The 14,939-nt window shown below is 36.5% G+C and overlaps 1 protein-coding gene across 1 annotated transcript in view; it reads right to left on the reverse strand.

Moving 5' to 3' along the window:
* Window positions 1-7,375: 7,375 nt before the first annotated feature.
* Window positions 7,376-14,939, reverse strand: part of LOC107711747 (ubiquitin carboxyl-terminal hydrolase 45-like) — a 49,085-nt gene continuing 41,521 nt past the window's right edge. Inside the window, exons 11-18 of the mRNA XM_016516796.1 lie at window positions 14,750-14,841; window positions 14,332-14,388; window positions 14,053-14,181; window positions 10,803-11,463; window positions 10,457-10,554; window positions 10,258-10,344; window positions 10,029-10,170; window positions 7,376-8,609 (exon numbers count right to left, since the gene is read on the reverse strand). Coding sequence (XP_016372282.1) covers window positions 8,479-8,609; window positions 10,029-10,170; window positions 10,258-10,344; window positions 10,457-10,554; window positions 10,803-11,463; window positions 14,053-14,181; window positions 14,332-14,388; window positions 14,750-14,841 — 1,397 coding nt within the window. The 3' untranslated portion in view covers window positions 7,376-8,478. The remainder of the gene's footprint in view (window positions 8,610-10,028; window positions 10,171-10,257; window positions 10,345-10,456; window positions 10,555-10,802; window positions 11,464-14,052; window positions 14,182-14,331; window positions 14,389-14,749; window positions 14,842-14,939) is intronic.

The following is a 14,939-nucleotide window of genomic DNA, read 5'->3' on the forward strand; positions in this document are numbered from 1 at the left end:
CTATTGCAATGCTCTCTTGGCAAGTCTTCCAGCCAGTTCTATCAAACCTTTACAATTAATCCAGAACGCGGCAGCAAGATTAATTTTTAACGAGTCAAAAAGAATGCATGTCACCTCTGTTTATCAGTTTGCACTGGCTACCAATAGCTGCTCGCATAAAATTCAAGAATTTGTTTTCTTTTTATTTATTGTACAATTATAATTCTGACTTTCTGACTTCTGATGATTAACAAAAGCAAAAAAAGGCCTCTAACACTAGGTGCTCTATTCTTTTTCTATTCTATCTATTTTCTTTTTATTTATTATATGATTTAAAAAAAACTTGCTACGTGTACTGCATTAAGCTAACTGAGACTTGTTATAGCACTTGCATACCATTGCTCTTTTGTTGATTTTGATTGCTTCCATTGTCCTCATTTGTAAGTCGCTTTGGATAAAAGCATCTGCTAAATGTCTAAATTTAATGTAATATTTGAATTATTATGCAAGCAGTTGTAGGCCTTATATTAATTTAAAATTAATTTATGGAATTTAAAAAAAAATGTCATACCACTGGACCGTTTAAATGAATATGAACATCTTAACCCTCATTCATCCTTCGTAGCAGCCCTTAATTGGTCGTTCGTGGACAAATTTGGACATGAAGGTCTCAGGTGTGATCCCAATAATAAGGTGTGATCCCAAAAAATAAAAACGATCAATTTTTGGTGCATTTTATTATTTATTTACCTCTAAAAGTACCATATTTTTAATGTAAAATATGCTTATTTTTATGTTATATTTAATATTTCCTTTACTTCAGTAAAAAAAAATCATTCAAGTAAGTTCAGACAGCCAAAACATAAAAATGTGGTGACTTTGGTGACATATGATATAAAAATATCAAAAATATAAATAGCCACTATTTGTAGTCAGTGGAGTAGCAAGTCAGCCCCAGGCCCATATGGCATATGCAAAAAAATTTGTATGGGCCCCCCAAACGTTATTGGCTCCAACTCGGTTAACTTATTGTTGATTTTTCTGAAGTGATTAACGTTACGTGTATTCACAAGCTGTTTTATTTACGGTATAAATGCTTGGAAATAATATTTAATGTTTTCAAGTCCATTCATCATTTGTAGTACGCAAGCCACCCAATAATCGCAATAAGCTTTGTGCTTTGTTACTTATATTAAAACACAAAGTGTCAGCCTTCTGTCAACTTTATAATAAAATATAAATGTTTTTACGCTTCTAAATTTGTAGTGAGATAACTATATTCGTCTCAGTTCAAGCAGCATGTGAATCAATATTTTCCTCTTTAATATTTGCAGCACGAAATAAACATGAATAAATATTTGAATGTATGTTGAAAAAATCAGAACAATTTAATACAAACGAACGTTTCATGAAATCGATCAATTAGTTTAAAAAAACGTCAATAAGCCTATACCTTTTATTGCTGTTTTTTATGTTAAATGTGAAGAATGACAGGTTGGATGCCACAGACTTTTTATTTTATTTTTATTTCACGCAATAGGCCTATAACCTGGTTTTATTATCTTAATTTTGACTTTATTCTTAAAATATTATGACGTTAATCTTTTTCAACATGGTACTAAAATGCTGCCATAAGCTATTTGTACTGCATGCAAACACAATCTTGGCACAGAAGCCCCAAAAAACAAAAACAATATATAAATAAATAAATAAAATACTAAGGAGATATTTGAATTATTTATGAATGAACTAGTATTTTCTGAGTCAGTGTTACAAGATGAAGTTGACGTTCCTGACTCACCATTTCCTCAGGATGTGCGCCTTTAGGAGAAGGGTGTTCCTGCACAACCGGAGGCTGCAGTTTCAGGACCGCAGTTCTAGGACCCTGGTGGTTTAGTTTGTACTGTAGTAATGTTTGTACATATTGTTAAAGATATTGAATCTCAGGAACATTTTTTTTTATTTCAATTGTGATTTTTGATTTATAAATGCATCAGATGTTAATTACAAAGTGTGTAATACCTGCTTTGAGTTAACAATTTTAAATTTAAATGAATTTACACTTAAAATATAAATGAAAAATGTATTTCAGTCTTTAAACAACTGAAACAGTGGAGTACCTTAGTTTTAGTTTCTTGAAATATACTGTATATTGATTAGCCCCCTTAAGTTTAACTAGCTCATTATCAGGTATAATAAAGATGGAATCAAATGAAATCAGCATTTGCAGTCACTAAATTACAGCCAGATATTTAAAAGTTTGTAGAGAGGCAAGACACAAGACTCAAGAATGATTCAAGAATGCATATTTATATACTGTATATACTCATTTTTGCAATAACACAATACAACATCATAAAAAAAGACCCCTACACCCTATGGGCAAACCATGGTGCAAAAACAGTTATTTTGAGGAAATTTATACATTTAAGATAAAGATACAATAATTTGCAGCATAGTTAAAAGATATTGTTAATGTTATTTCTAATTAAGGCCCTTGGTGAACCTTTACTATGAGTTTGATTGTAATGATAATTAAATGTGAACATTGTTTAAGTAACTTTACAATGAAGTCCAGCAGTCTCTTTACCTCTGCGGTGTGGTCATCGACAGCCTGAATGTGGATTTCCTCTGGAACATACTATTGGCCGTTAGAGAGAAATACATCTTTACGGATACGCTTACATAATGAAAGTGTTTTTGTTTTCTATTTGAATTATTTCGTTTCAAAGTATTTAAACCATTCTATTAGATATATTTATCATGTCTGTGAGGAGGCAAGTATTCGCTGAGTTGCTCAAGACCAAGACAACAGAAAGCGCATCCTGTTTGTTTTCTTAATTATTTTACAAAAGCACAGGTTTTTGTTGATATTGTTTGTGAGTGCACACAAATAAAAGTAGACCCTTTACAATTCCGAATGATGTATTACTCTTACCTTTATGAGCAAAAATGACGGCGTATGTTAAGTTTCCACTCTTACAGTTTTTCTGAATTGCTAAAACACATTTCTTGAAACCATCACTCATTTTCTCAAAACCTTAAACACAAATCCAAATACTAACACTAAATTCATGAAACCTCTGACTCTTCCATCAAAATCAAACAATCACTGCAAAACCATTTCACTTGCACTCAAAATCAAACGGTGCTCTCAGATCACACACACGAGTCAATAAAATAAACACTACAGAGCATTCAGTAGACACTACAGAGAAAAATGGAGAACACAGCATCCAGAACATTACAGAAAAAAAGTATATTGTATTGAGTAAACAATTTTACAATTCTGTAAAAAAGTATAGCAATTGCAACTGAGTAAGGTGAATATATTGTATAGGCCTATTGTATGTACTGCAAGAATAGTATTGTGCTGAATATTGAATAGTACTGAATGTTTGTTCAGCACTTGGATACTGCAAAACTACTGCAGTCCAACTGCAAAGGCCAAAAAGGTCAAATAAAACACTAAATGAAGAGCATGTTACAGTTCACTCAAATACTGTAAGTTGTGCAGTTGTAAAATCAGGGTCAATGAGAGACTCATTCTGTCTCAGCATCATGTCTTTGTGCTTGAGTCCAGCCTGAAGACTTTGTCCACATCACAAGTAATGTAATCTTTTTTGCTAGACAAAGAGAAAAAAAAAAGCTTCAGCTTCCACTCTCCGCACAAACGACTGTATATGCGTCTAACAGCACACATTTATCTAGGTTACATTTTTTGAATTGCATGGTGTTTTATGTCTATAGATTTTATTTAGTCAAGTCATGTTGATTTGAGAAGGCTAAATTGATCAAGCATATATGCTCAACTCAGTCCGCCACTGGCCGCTTGGTCGTTACTTAAAAAAAAAAAAAAACTTGAATTTAACAAACATAAAACATATTTCTAAATTAACTTAAGAAATGAAAAGAAATATAACCACTTTGCCATTAAAAACCAAAACTGGACTAGCCTATTTGCTGCAACAGCATCTGTGTAAAGGGGAAGAGAGAGAGAGAGAGAGAGAGAGAGAGAGAAGACAGACACGGGCTTCAGACTCAGGCCGAGAATATTCTGATAAGCTGTCGGAAGGGCCGGGCCCGTGCAGGGCTCTATTCATTCAATTAAAGGTTCCCCCTCGGCTCGGCGGGCCCACAATAGGCCCGGGCCCATATGTACATGCATACCCTGCATACAAGACGCTACGCCCCTGTCTGTAGTATTCATTGGCTCCATATAGGCTGAAATCTATAAACAATTGTTGTAACAAACTTAATCCTCTTAAGTTTTAGATTTTATCACGTTAAAATTGTAGAATAAAAAAAAAAAAATTGTGCTGGGTGAGACTATACAAAGATTCCAAAATATGCTTACAGACAAATCTGACCATGTTATAAGGAAAAGACAAAGTAGGAGACAGAGTAACAATTTATTTCTAACAAAAAAAAAATCAAATTCCAATACCTTAAAAAGATAAAATGGTACCAAACAGGTAAGAATAAACAATAAACATAGCAAGTAGCATGTTTCAGACATGTTTTGTTTGGATTCATCAGCAAATCTTGCAGGTCTTTGATCTGACTTTGAAGTGTGTGTGTGTGTGTGTGCGCGCACACAGTGGCTGATTAGCCACTGTGGAAAAAAAACCTCATTGGTTCATTCAATTATTTATTTTTGAGTGTGACTGTTTTTTATTTTACAAAATTAAAAATAAATAAAATACCACTCTGTTATAAGCTCATTCAATGCTTTGTTTGTGGGTGTGTGTTTGCCACATTGAGAATGTTGTATAGGCTCATTTATGTGTATGTATGATCTGCATTGTGTTGGATTGATTGATTTTTGATTATTATTGATTATAGTATTTCCCATTCATTTCTTATGGGTGCCTACTTTTGTCCACGAAGGACAAATTATGGAGTTTTTCTTTTTTCAGCCACTTAACTTTGTTGAATCAAGTCCATTTGTGTGTGTGTGAGTTCAGGTAGCAAACTTAGGAAAAGTAGCCAAGTCTTGCTCAGATTAAGGAAACTATTTTTCAAAAATGATTTGAAGGAGGATGCTTGAGGGTTTGAATTCTGAACCAGTTCCCATGACAATGAACATGCTAGACATATATTGTTATAAGAATGTAATGTAATAATCTTTTCTTTTAGGTACTCCGGTTACTTTTTTTTTTTTAATTCTTAATTTAGTCTCAAAGACACTGTGTTGATATTTCATTGAGCAATTCAACACCACACTGCTACTGAAGCTTGTGTGGAATGAAGGAATTTTGAGGACAAACCTTCAACAAACCAAGAATTGTAAAGCACAACAGAGTTGGATACACCAGACATTTCAGATATCTTCTCTGGCATCTTCAACACATAATAGCCGATAAATGCATACAGGGCTGGTTCAAAACCAAGAAATGAAATGGCCATTACTTAAGTACAGTTTTGATATCCTATTCTTCATCCCGATTCATATCATACATGGTGGTGTCCAGTTAGAGGGAATATAATTCACCCAGCCTCAGACTCGTGTCAAAGACAGAATCACATTTGAAAGAGTGACAGAAAGGGTTACATGCTGTAGAGTAATCCAGAGACACAGCTGGGTCAAAAAAGATAACAAGCATCATCTCTAACCACTTGTTATGTCTGCCTGAAGGTATGAGGCCTGAATGTCTCCCTTCACATTCAACGGGTTCTTTCGAAGGAAAAAGCAGCTCCACCCGTCCCTCAGATCAGGTTTCTCTGTCAGTTCAGACTGAGGGAAACACATCCTATCATTACCTCACATTAACACTCGCACAACGTCCCTGAAAGACAGCCTTGCTTTAAAAATAGACATGCTTTGCAAAGATTGCACACTCTTGTTGTTTTTACACTCGGTTGTGATTGATAACCATCTAACAGCTTGATTCGAATGTCATGGAATGAGGAGAGGCGGACACGATTGTTTCAGACGTTGCCCTTTTCTGATTTCACACCTACCTCCTCTTCACCAGTCAGCAACATGGTCTAAAACAGCACGCCTTTGCACCCGTCACGCCGAATCTTCAGCCAAGGAGAGAGTGAAAATGGCATCCTGGGATTTGTGGCGACAGGGGATACTAATGGCCTACAACATCTCCAGAAAGAGAAAGAGAGACAAGGCACACAGGGACCCCAAAACAATTCAGCACTATGTAACAAAATGAAATAATTTCAAACCCTCAAAGGTTTCAGCCTTTTTGGGTAAGGGCGGGACAATTAATGTCCAGGGTAGTAGGCTTTAAAGTCCCCATGAAATCAAAATTAAAGTTTTTTGGGTGTTAGTATCAATATGTTAGTTTTAAGGTTATCTATAAGGCAGTGTGCTCCAAAACAGTGACAAAATTCGCATTTAGAAGATATAAACATTCTAAGCTTGCAGTTCGTCACTTCCGCCAAAACGGCTCAACGATTTTTTTGACGTCACATCGTACTTCAGCTTCTCATGAAACTTTCTGTCCAATCAAATGCTCTCTAGAATCCCGAAGCGCCCGCCCCCTACACTATAAAATAAACGCTGCGCGGCTGAAATCGGTCACTTGTTCACAGAATTAGTATTTTCTGTACAGTGAATGGCACGTAGTGCACTATATAGGGGACAGGGAACGATTCAAACAGTGTAAATATGCTTTCCATTGAGGAAAAAAAGAAGTCTGGTTTCGCGCTGTCACGCTAACCACCGCACCGCACACACACTCTGCTCCGGCCCAGATACACGATAGCACGGAGCGGATCACATGCGCGAGTCGGCGCAGACCACAAAATGTATCGGAGCTATTTGAATTCTACACAGAATGCTATATTTTATAGCAATATGGATGAGATTGTGGCGGGCATACCCTGTCAAATGCGGCTTTACCGAGCTCAACGGCTCTGAATGGCTCTAGCCCAAGCTGTGATATAAACGAAAGCTATTGGCTATTTTAAAAAGGGGCGGGGCTGCTTGATATGTCCCGCCCTGTCTTCCTGTTTCAGTTAAAATGACGTCAACACAGAGTAACGCAGCGTGTTTCTAAGCATTTCAGGGGACCTTTAACATAGATGTCATTTTCTACTATGTTCCTAGGGGTTACTCTGGAGGCTGGAGGGTTTGAGCTAAAGTGATAATTACCTCTTGAAGATCCTTTTGGTTGCATGTAAGAAAGCTGTTACTAAATGTTGGCTCAAGAGAAGCCCTCCCAATGTGGTTCTTGATTTCTTGTAAGACCTCAAGCAACTGTTGTTGGTAGCTGTTTTTTTCTCTCTCTCTCGCTTTCTTTTGTGATCATGTGTGTTGTTATGTTCTGTATTTGATGTTTACTAAAATAGAAAATATGTCAAAAAATACAGTAAAAAACCCCCACTCAAAGGTTTTCTTCAATTAAATGTATTTAAAGGATCATTTTAAATGATTTATACTGGATTTTGTTCACAAAATTCAAGCAAAAGAACAGCTTGAGGAACCCTGAAGCCTTATACACCACACAAATCTATGGTGTTACAATATCTGCCCAGTAAACAGAATAAATAGTACATATTTTACATACAATTATGTATATTTCTAATCAGTTTATACACATACCATTCTCTTTATACTCCTGTATGAATTGAATACTTTACAAAAGACATGCCAGACAATCTCAGACCTCATAAACTGTAGGCACTGTAGTTTCAGAAGTCATGAGGGTAAAATAATAATAAAAAATAGTTTTCTATTCATATTCAGTTCTGAAACAGAAAAATTAGGCATGAGGCAAAGTCTAGGAATATTGCACCAACTTCTTAACCATTAGATATTGAGAAATATGTTATATCTCAGTTATAAAGTCATAAAAATGTAAAGGAGGGCCAACTTTTATCCTTCGAATCATACTATTGATACATTCAAAAACATTCAGAAAATTAGTCTTGATCTAGCAAAACCAAAGTTAAATGTGTTAACGTAAAAATAAATGAAAATCAACAAATTGCAATTTTTTTATATTCTTGTCAAGCAACTTTGTGAATGTAAAATTGTCTCCAAGTAAATGATGACGTTGTTTGCACGTGTCTATGTGTGTGTGATCCAGGGCAGGATATGATGTGTTTAAATGGTTCTGAAAGCAACAGATGCATATTGTGCTGGGTTTCCCTTTCACAACAGAGGTTATAGTCTGTTTTGGCACAGTCCTCCTTCTCATATTATATATTCTATACATATTTATCCTAAATTTCTCTTTGGCAATTTCTCCTGCAAAATGAACACCCAAAAAATAAATGTTTAGCTCAAATATTAGCTGTAAAACATTAATAACTTAAATTCAGAATATTATTTTACATGAATTATAATGGCTCCCAATTTTAATTCAGGTCACCTTGAGTAATGACTGAGCCATAAGACCAAGCTTTTAGTATATGGAATCCTTCGTACATTAAAATACAGTATTATAGTCATGCAGTAAGTGCTCGCTGTTGTCTGAGCTGATATTGCCTGTTGCATTCGTCTGGATCATCTTGCATTCACGTGCTTGTCAGGCTCTATAGCAGTTCTTCGTAGAAAAGTAAATAAGCTTGAGAGTTCAGCACTCTGGACTCCGGTACAGTCTGTACACTGGTGTCGCTAACATACACCCACTGACCTTGTGGGGCAGAACTGGCCTCTCTGGAACCTAAAAAAACAAAGAGATGTTGGTATTCAGAGGAACATCCACAAAAAAATCCAGATTGTGCTACTAGTCATCATCAAACACAACTAAGTGGAAAATTATTTAAAAACAACAAGGGCTTTTGTATATGTAAAACAATGCATGCAACATACAATGCAATACCGTATGCAAAAATATAGAGTTGGGCTAATTCAAATTTTATTTAACAAAATTATTAATTGTCATTTTTAATCACACCTAATATTAAACTTGTAATCATATTTGTACACGCTGAAATTAAATGTGTATCAATCAAAGTAATGTGTAACTAATGTGTATTTAAAATAATTCTAATATTTTATTAAATAGGCCCATTTCATTTTTTCTTTCATTTTTAGGATATAAATAAAATGCAACCACAACTCCAAGCAAATCATAGATATAGGTGTGTATGAATAAAGAAACGCAAATAATCTAATAGAAACAGACGAATCCTGCACACTGCAATTGCCTGCGAATCATATTTTAATGCAACATTTTGGTCATGTGACCTTCATCAGGCATTGTTTTCCTAAACTCTATTTTTGTTTGATTATTAGATTTTTGAGTATTTATAGCCTTTTAACATTATATTTGAAATCAATAATTTAGTTCTTAACTTCAAGACATCCAATTACCATATTTATCAATTATTAAAAATTACAGAACACAATCCTAAAACTATTCTAATAAAATGCCACATTTAGCTTAGCCTTTATTAAACAGAAAATAACACCACATGATGTTCCTCTGTCTCCTGTAGAGCGATCTACTTTTTTTCTCCATTTCAAAGCTTTTCATGATGAATAAATAAAAAGGACTTGTTTGAGACACTTTAGATCAATATTTTTGTGAGAATCAATCCTCCTCATACTACAGGAGCTATTTACACATCCCTACTGATTTGACGTGCCATTTGCACTTTTGCCTTTTAAACAGTCCTAAAATGAAAACACAAGAAAGGTGACTGAAAAAACGCATGGAGACACAGAGGCAAAATGGATTTTCAACCCCTGCTTCCGTTCAAGGAGTCTTTTAGAGCTTGTGTAGCCTTCATTATAACCAACAATTCAGCTTCAATCTGTGCACTGCAACGGTTAACTACCGAGTCTATACAATCGTTTCTCACAGCTCTCCATGGGCTTTTTACTCTGTTCCAAACGCTGCTGAAAGGTAGGCTCTCTCCTTGAGTAGAGAGTGGAGAAGAACACATCTATAGATCAACAACAAACAAATCCCACTTGGCCTTTTCTAAACAAGCCGCGTCTTCAAGGTTGCGGTCCAATGCAGAGATGCAGACAACCCTTTGTTTACCTACAGGTTTTTCAGGCCTTTCAGAACCAGCTGCAAAGAAATGTATTGATGAGCACATGGAAACTGGATTCTGTCTGGGCGGCTTTGTACCTGACTGGTTCCGGCGCAGCTCAGGTTTACGCTGGGGGGTGCGGACCTTCACATAGGCTGCGTAGTGCCCACCTCGCATTGATCCGCTGTGTTCCACAATGCCATACAAGCTGTAAAGCACACGCTCTCCTAAACCGAGGTTCTGCCACACATATAAATACTGAATCAATACTGTACACGGATTCATAAATCATTGGTCTTTACTGATATTTATAACTCCAATCACTACCTTACAAGTGACAGAGCAGAAAGGTGCCAGATCTAGCAAAAGAGGAAAATCCACATGTCTATTAACTTTCCTCAGATTCATCCCGGCCTGCAAAGATAAAGAAAGGTCAAATCATTGTGCCATCACACAAGAAGACTATAACTTGATTATGTGATCCCCCCACCCCCCCACCGTATTGCCGTATACTGAGGATTCAGACCTGGTGAAATCGTTTAAGGTGAAGAGTGACCACTGGAGGAAGTGCCGAGATAAGCATCTGTTTACGGGCACTGGTGTACACCTTCTCAGCCTTCTTATCTGAAACATACATAAATACGATGCAACATGTGATGATCAACATATGCTTATCAGCCATCAAAAAATAAATATATATATATCGTCCATAAACTGCCAGATTGAAATGAATTTCTATAGATTAAGCTTTGCCATCAAAGGAATACATCACATCTTAAAAATATTAAAATACAAAACTATTGAATTTTTTATTGTAGTAATATTTCGCAACATCAGTTTCACTATATTTTGATCAAATAAATTATATATACCACTCCTCTTCATCGGTCTCTGCCTCCTTTCAGTGCAGTTTTCACAAAGTAGTTTGTTGTTGCCCATCAGCAGCTCAATAGATGTGAATTGATGCAGGCAGGACTGTACGGAACACTCTTTAGAGCTGGGGGTGTAACTGTGACAGAGAGCCTGGAAGGCCCCTTGATGGTGCTGACGGTCTCTCTCCCGGATTTCGGTCGGTTCCTCTGGGCTGTGACTGACAGGTAGAGTGTCTGTGGAAATGTGCACCAGGCCCAGCTTGGACACAGCGCTGACAAGCTGCTCTACAGCGCCGCCCTGCTGAGGTCTAATGGAAGCTAAGGGAGTGGGACTTGGGTTTAGGTTAGGTTTTAGACTTGGATTGTGTGCTGTTGAGGCTGAAGTTGTGGTGGTTGAGACTTTATCTGATGTGCTACTATGACTGGACACAGATGGGATCCGAGGAGACCATTCGCTCTCTGAGGCCTCGCTGTCCGCATCGTTACTGCTGTCCTGCAGGTTGGAATCCTTCTCGCTGCAGTCTGATTGGCTGCCTATCGTATCCGCCCGGTAACTGGCCAGGCCACGCCTCGCCACAAAGAGCTCCTCCTCTTGTCGGCTAGAAACCGAATCTGCACCTCTTTCATCATGAGAAGTGGACGAATGACGACCCTGCAGCTTCTGAGCGCATCAACACACAAACAAACATAACGTAATATTAACAATGAAGCAAGGAAGAACATACACTACAAGGAAGAGGTCAGTGAGAAGTTTCATACTTTTACTCTACAAGGATGCATTAAATTGATTAAAAGAGACAGTAAAATCTTTTACAAATGTTGTAAAAATTGTATCATGATTCCCACAAAAATATTGAGCAGCACAACTGTTTTCAACATCAATAATAATAAATGTTTTTTAAAGTACCCATATTATGCCATTTTTAAGGTTCCTAATATTGTTTTGGGAGTCTCCCACAATAGGTTTACATGCATGAAAGGTCAAAAAACTCCCTGCATTTAATATAGAAACTTTCGCCATGGCATTAGAACTGGTAAACCGTTGTCGCTTGCGAAATCAAAATGACAGCGCCGTGGGTGGAAACTTACAGATTAAGGGGTGGTAATATTATAATGAGATCCCTTTGCAACGTCACTAGGGGAGCGAAATCAGACAAACTCGTTTTTTCAGACGCTTGCAGAAAACAGCTTATCAAAACAAAGTTACTGAGTTAATCTTTTTCACGTTTCCTTGATTGGTAGATGCACCGGGGACCTGATTATAGAACTTAAAACCTGGAAAAATCAGATTTTCACGATATGTCACCTTTAAGATGAAAATGACATTAAACTGCCATTATATCCAGTAGATGGCAGCAGAGGATCACCCATTAGCTCAGTTGCCATTTCAACTCCCTAGTTTTTTTCACGTCTTGCTTTTGGATTTATTATTAAATGACTAAGTATAGCAAGTGCAGGAAGTCACAAAGTCTCATGTCATTTAAAAATATATAAATAAGCCCAGACACCAACAGCCTAGTTGGGTTAATTTAAATACTAAGAGCGGGCACAGAATTGAGTTGGTACTACAGGAACTGTAAAAAGACCCCGTGCTAAGGTCATCCATTCATTGGACAGAAATTCTCAAGCGTACCAGTGTTTGTTTGGAAACGGACTGAGACCACCTCTTCAGCTGGGTCTCGGTGCGGGTGTTTGGTCCACACCCGAATGCGATTGCTGTATTCACACCTGCCCAAAAGATCCACACCAAGGGGGAAACAAACTTGAGTTTGATTCAATCGAACCAAACAAGACATCCTTTCCGTGAGCTTACTCTGCTCTGATTGGTCAGATGGCCCAGTCTTGTTGTGATTGGTCTACCGCATACAGTGCGTGTTTGAAACGATACGCCCACTGCCAAAGCTCTGTATTTTGAATGCTCAAAAGAAATTATAAACATATTTATCATACTTACAGGTTGTGATTCAGTATAGACAGCTGGTCCAAATAAACTGGGTACTGAGCCATATTTTAAGAACAAGCGTTTTGTGAATTCCACATTGAACTCCCCGAGATTAGAAAAGCAGTCGTAAAGCAGTTGTAAAATGGCAGGAACACAAAAAAAGATTGGAGTTGTGCTGCTGTGGTACAGTGGGAAAAAATGAATTTTAACCACTGATTCTTTGCAGCCTAAACTTCCAGAAGTGAAAGTGAAAACGAATTTACTTTCACAGCGCAAGACATAGCATCTTCTCGACATGAACAAGCTACAGTGTTTGAGGGTGGGTGTAGATGCACCGGGGACCTGATTATAGAACTTAAAACCTGGAAAAATCAGATTTTCACGATATGTCACCTTTAAGATGAAAATGACATTAAACTGCCATTATATCCAGTAGATGGCAGCAGAGGATCACCCATTAGCTCAGTTGCCATTTCAACTCCCTAGTTTTTTTCACGTCTTGCTTTTGGATTTTTTTTTTTTAAATGACTATAAAAGTATAGCAAGTGCAGGTAGTCACAAAGTCTCATGTCATTTAAAAATATATAAATAAGCCCAGACACCAACAGCCTAGTTGGGTTAATTTAAATACTAAGAGCACTTCCAGAAGTGAAAGTGAAAACGAATTTACTTTCACAGCGCAAGACATAGCATCTTCTCGACATGAACAAGCTACAGTGTTTGAGGGTGGGTCAAGTTGTTCACGGCCGGCCAATGTAGAACATAGGCGGGCATTATGCAAATGTGTTACCCAGTGACGTGTAGACGTGTACTGATTACTCGTTTAGGCTGTTCAGAGTCGATTCTTTCTTTTGGGAGACAATAACTTTATTTATCATGCACTTTCGGCTTTACAACGTTATAGATTGTTTACATTCACATACAGCTACATTACACACTGCATGAAAGGCAATAATCAAAATGGCATAATAGGGGCACTTTAACACCAAATCAGCATATTAGAATGATTTCTGAATGATCATATTACACTGGAGACTGGAGTAATGGCTGCTGAAAAATCTGATTTCCATCATAGGAATACATTACATTTTAAAACATATTCCAATGGAAAACAGTTATTTTAAATTGTAATAATATTAAAAAAATATATTAGTGTTTGTACTCTGTATTTTTGATCAAATAAACGGAGCCTTGGTGAGCATAGGATACTTTTTTCAAAAACATTAAAAAATCTTACAGACTACAAACTTTTGAACACTAGTGTATAAGAACTAACAATGCTTCTTTTATAATAATGGCTCCATCTACCTGTCCACTTAACCTTCGGCTGTTTCGATTGGTGTGTGAGTGGGCAGCTGATGAGTCATCATGGGAGGCCAGACCATCTTGCTCCCGCCCACTTTTCCCTAGTCTAGCAGGGTTAGCAGGGTTAGAGATCTGGGCAAGAAAACCGACAAACCCTCAAACGACATCACTCGATTCAAGACAACTAAGACAACTCAGCGCATGGACAGAATATTACATGCAAATAAAATAAAGGAACAGATGTTTTACAATTGTCGAACAATAAATTAAGGCTGGTCTCACCCTTTCCTCTATGATGGGAAGGGAAATATCAATGAAGGCTTCTTTCACTGTGGAAATCTAGGAGTGAATCATATAAGCATGTTAAACATTACAATTAGTACAATTAGTAGTCACTCTATTAAAATAAATACAAAAATTCATAAACATACATTATGAAACCAATTTTATATTACATATTATATATTCTACACATATCACATATTATATTATAAATGTAATACAGTTTATAATACAGTAAATTTAAAGGCATATATTATAAATTAAATTAATAGTATACATTTAAAATAATGTAACATTTAAAATGCATAATTTTAATAAAACATTTTATTTTATTTTAAATAAAATTGTTTAAAAAAAGTGAATGATATAATCTGGCTTTGCATGTGGACATTGTACATTACATATGAGAAACTCTTACATGTTCACACTCTTCACACATTATCGTACTGGTCAGCTCTCCGACAAAGATCCGATCGACAAAATTCAATTTCACTCCTTCCTTCCCATAAGCTGTAGAACATGAAAACAAGCAAAAATTAAATCTATACATATATATATACACATATCAGAGATGCAAACTCATCATGGGTGAAAAAGGTGACAAAGAC

The sequence above is a fragment of the Sinocyclocheilus rhinocerous genome, unplaced genomic scaffold (genome assembly GCF_001515625.1).
Source record: "Sinocyclocheilus rhinocerous isolate Xijiao unplaced genomic scaffold, SAMN03320098_v1.1 scaffold1199, whole genome shotgun sequence".
Lineage (NCBI taxonomy): Eukaryota > Metazoa > Chordata > Actinopteri > Cypriniformes > Cyprinidae > Sinocyclocheilus > Sinocyclocheilus rhinocerous.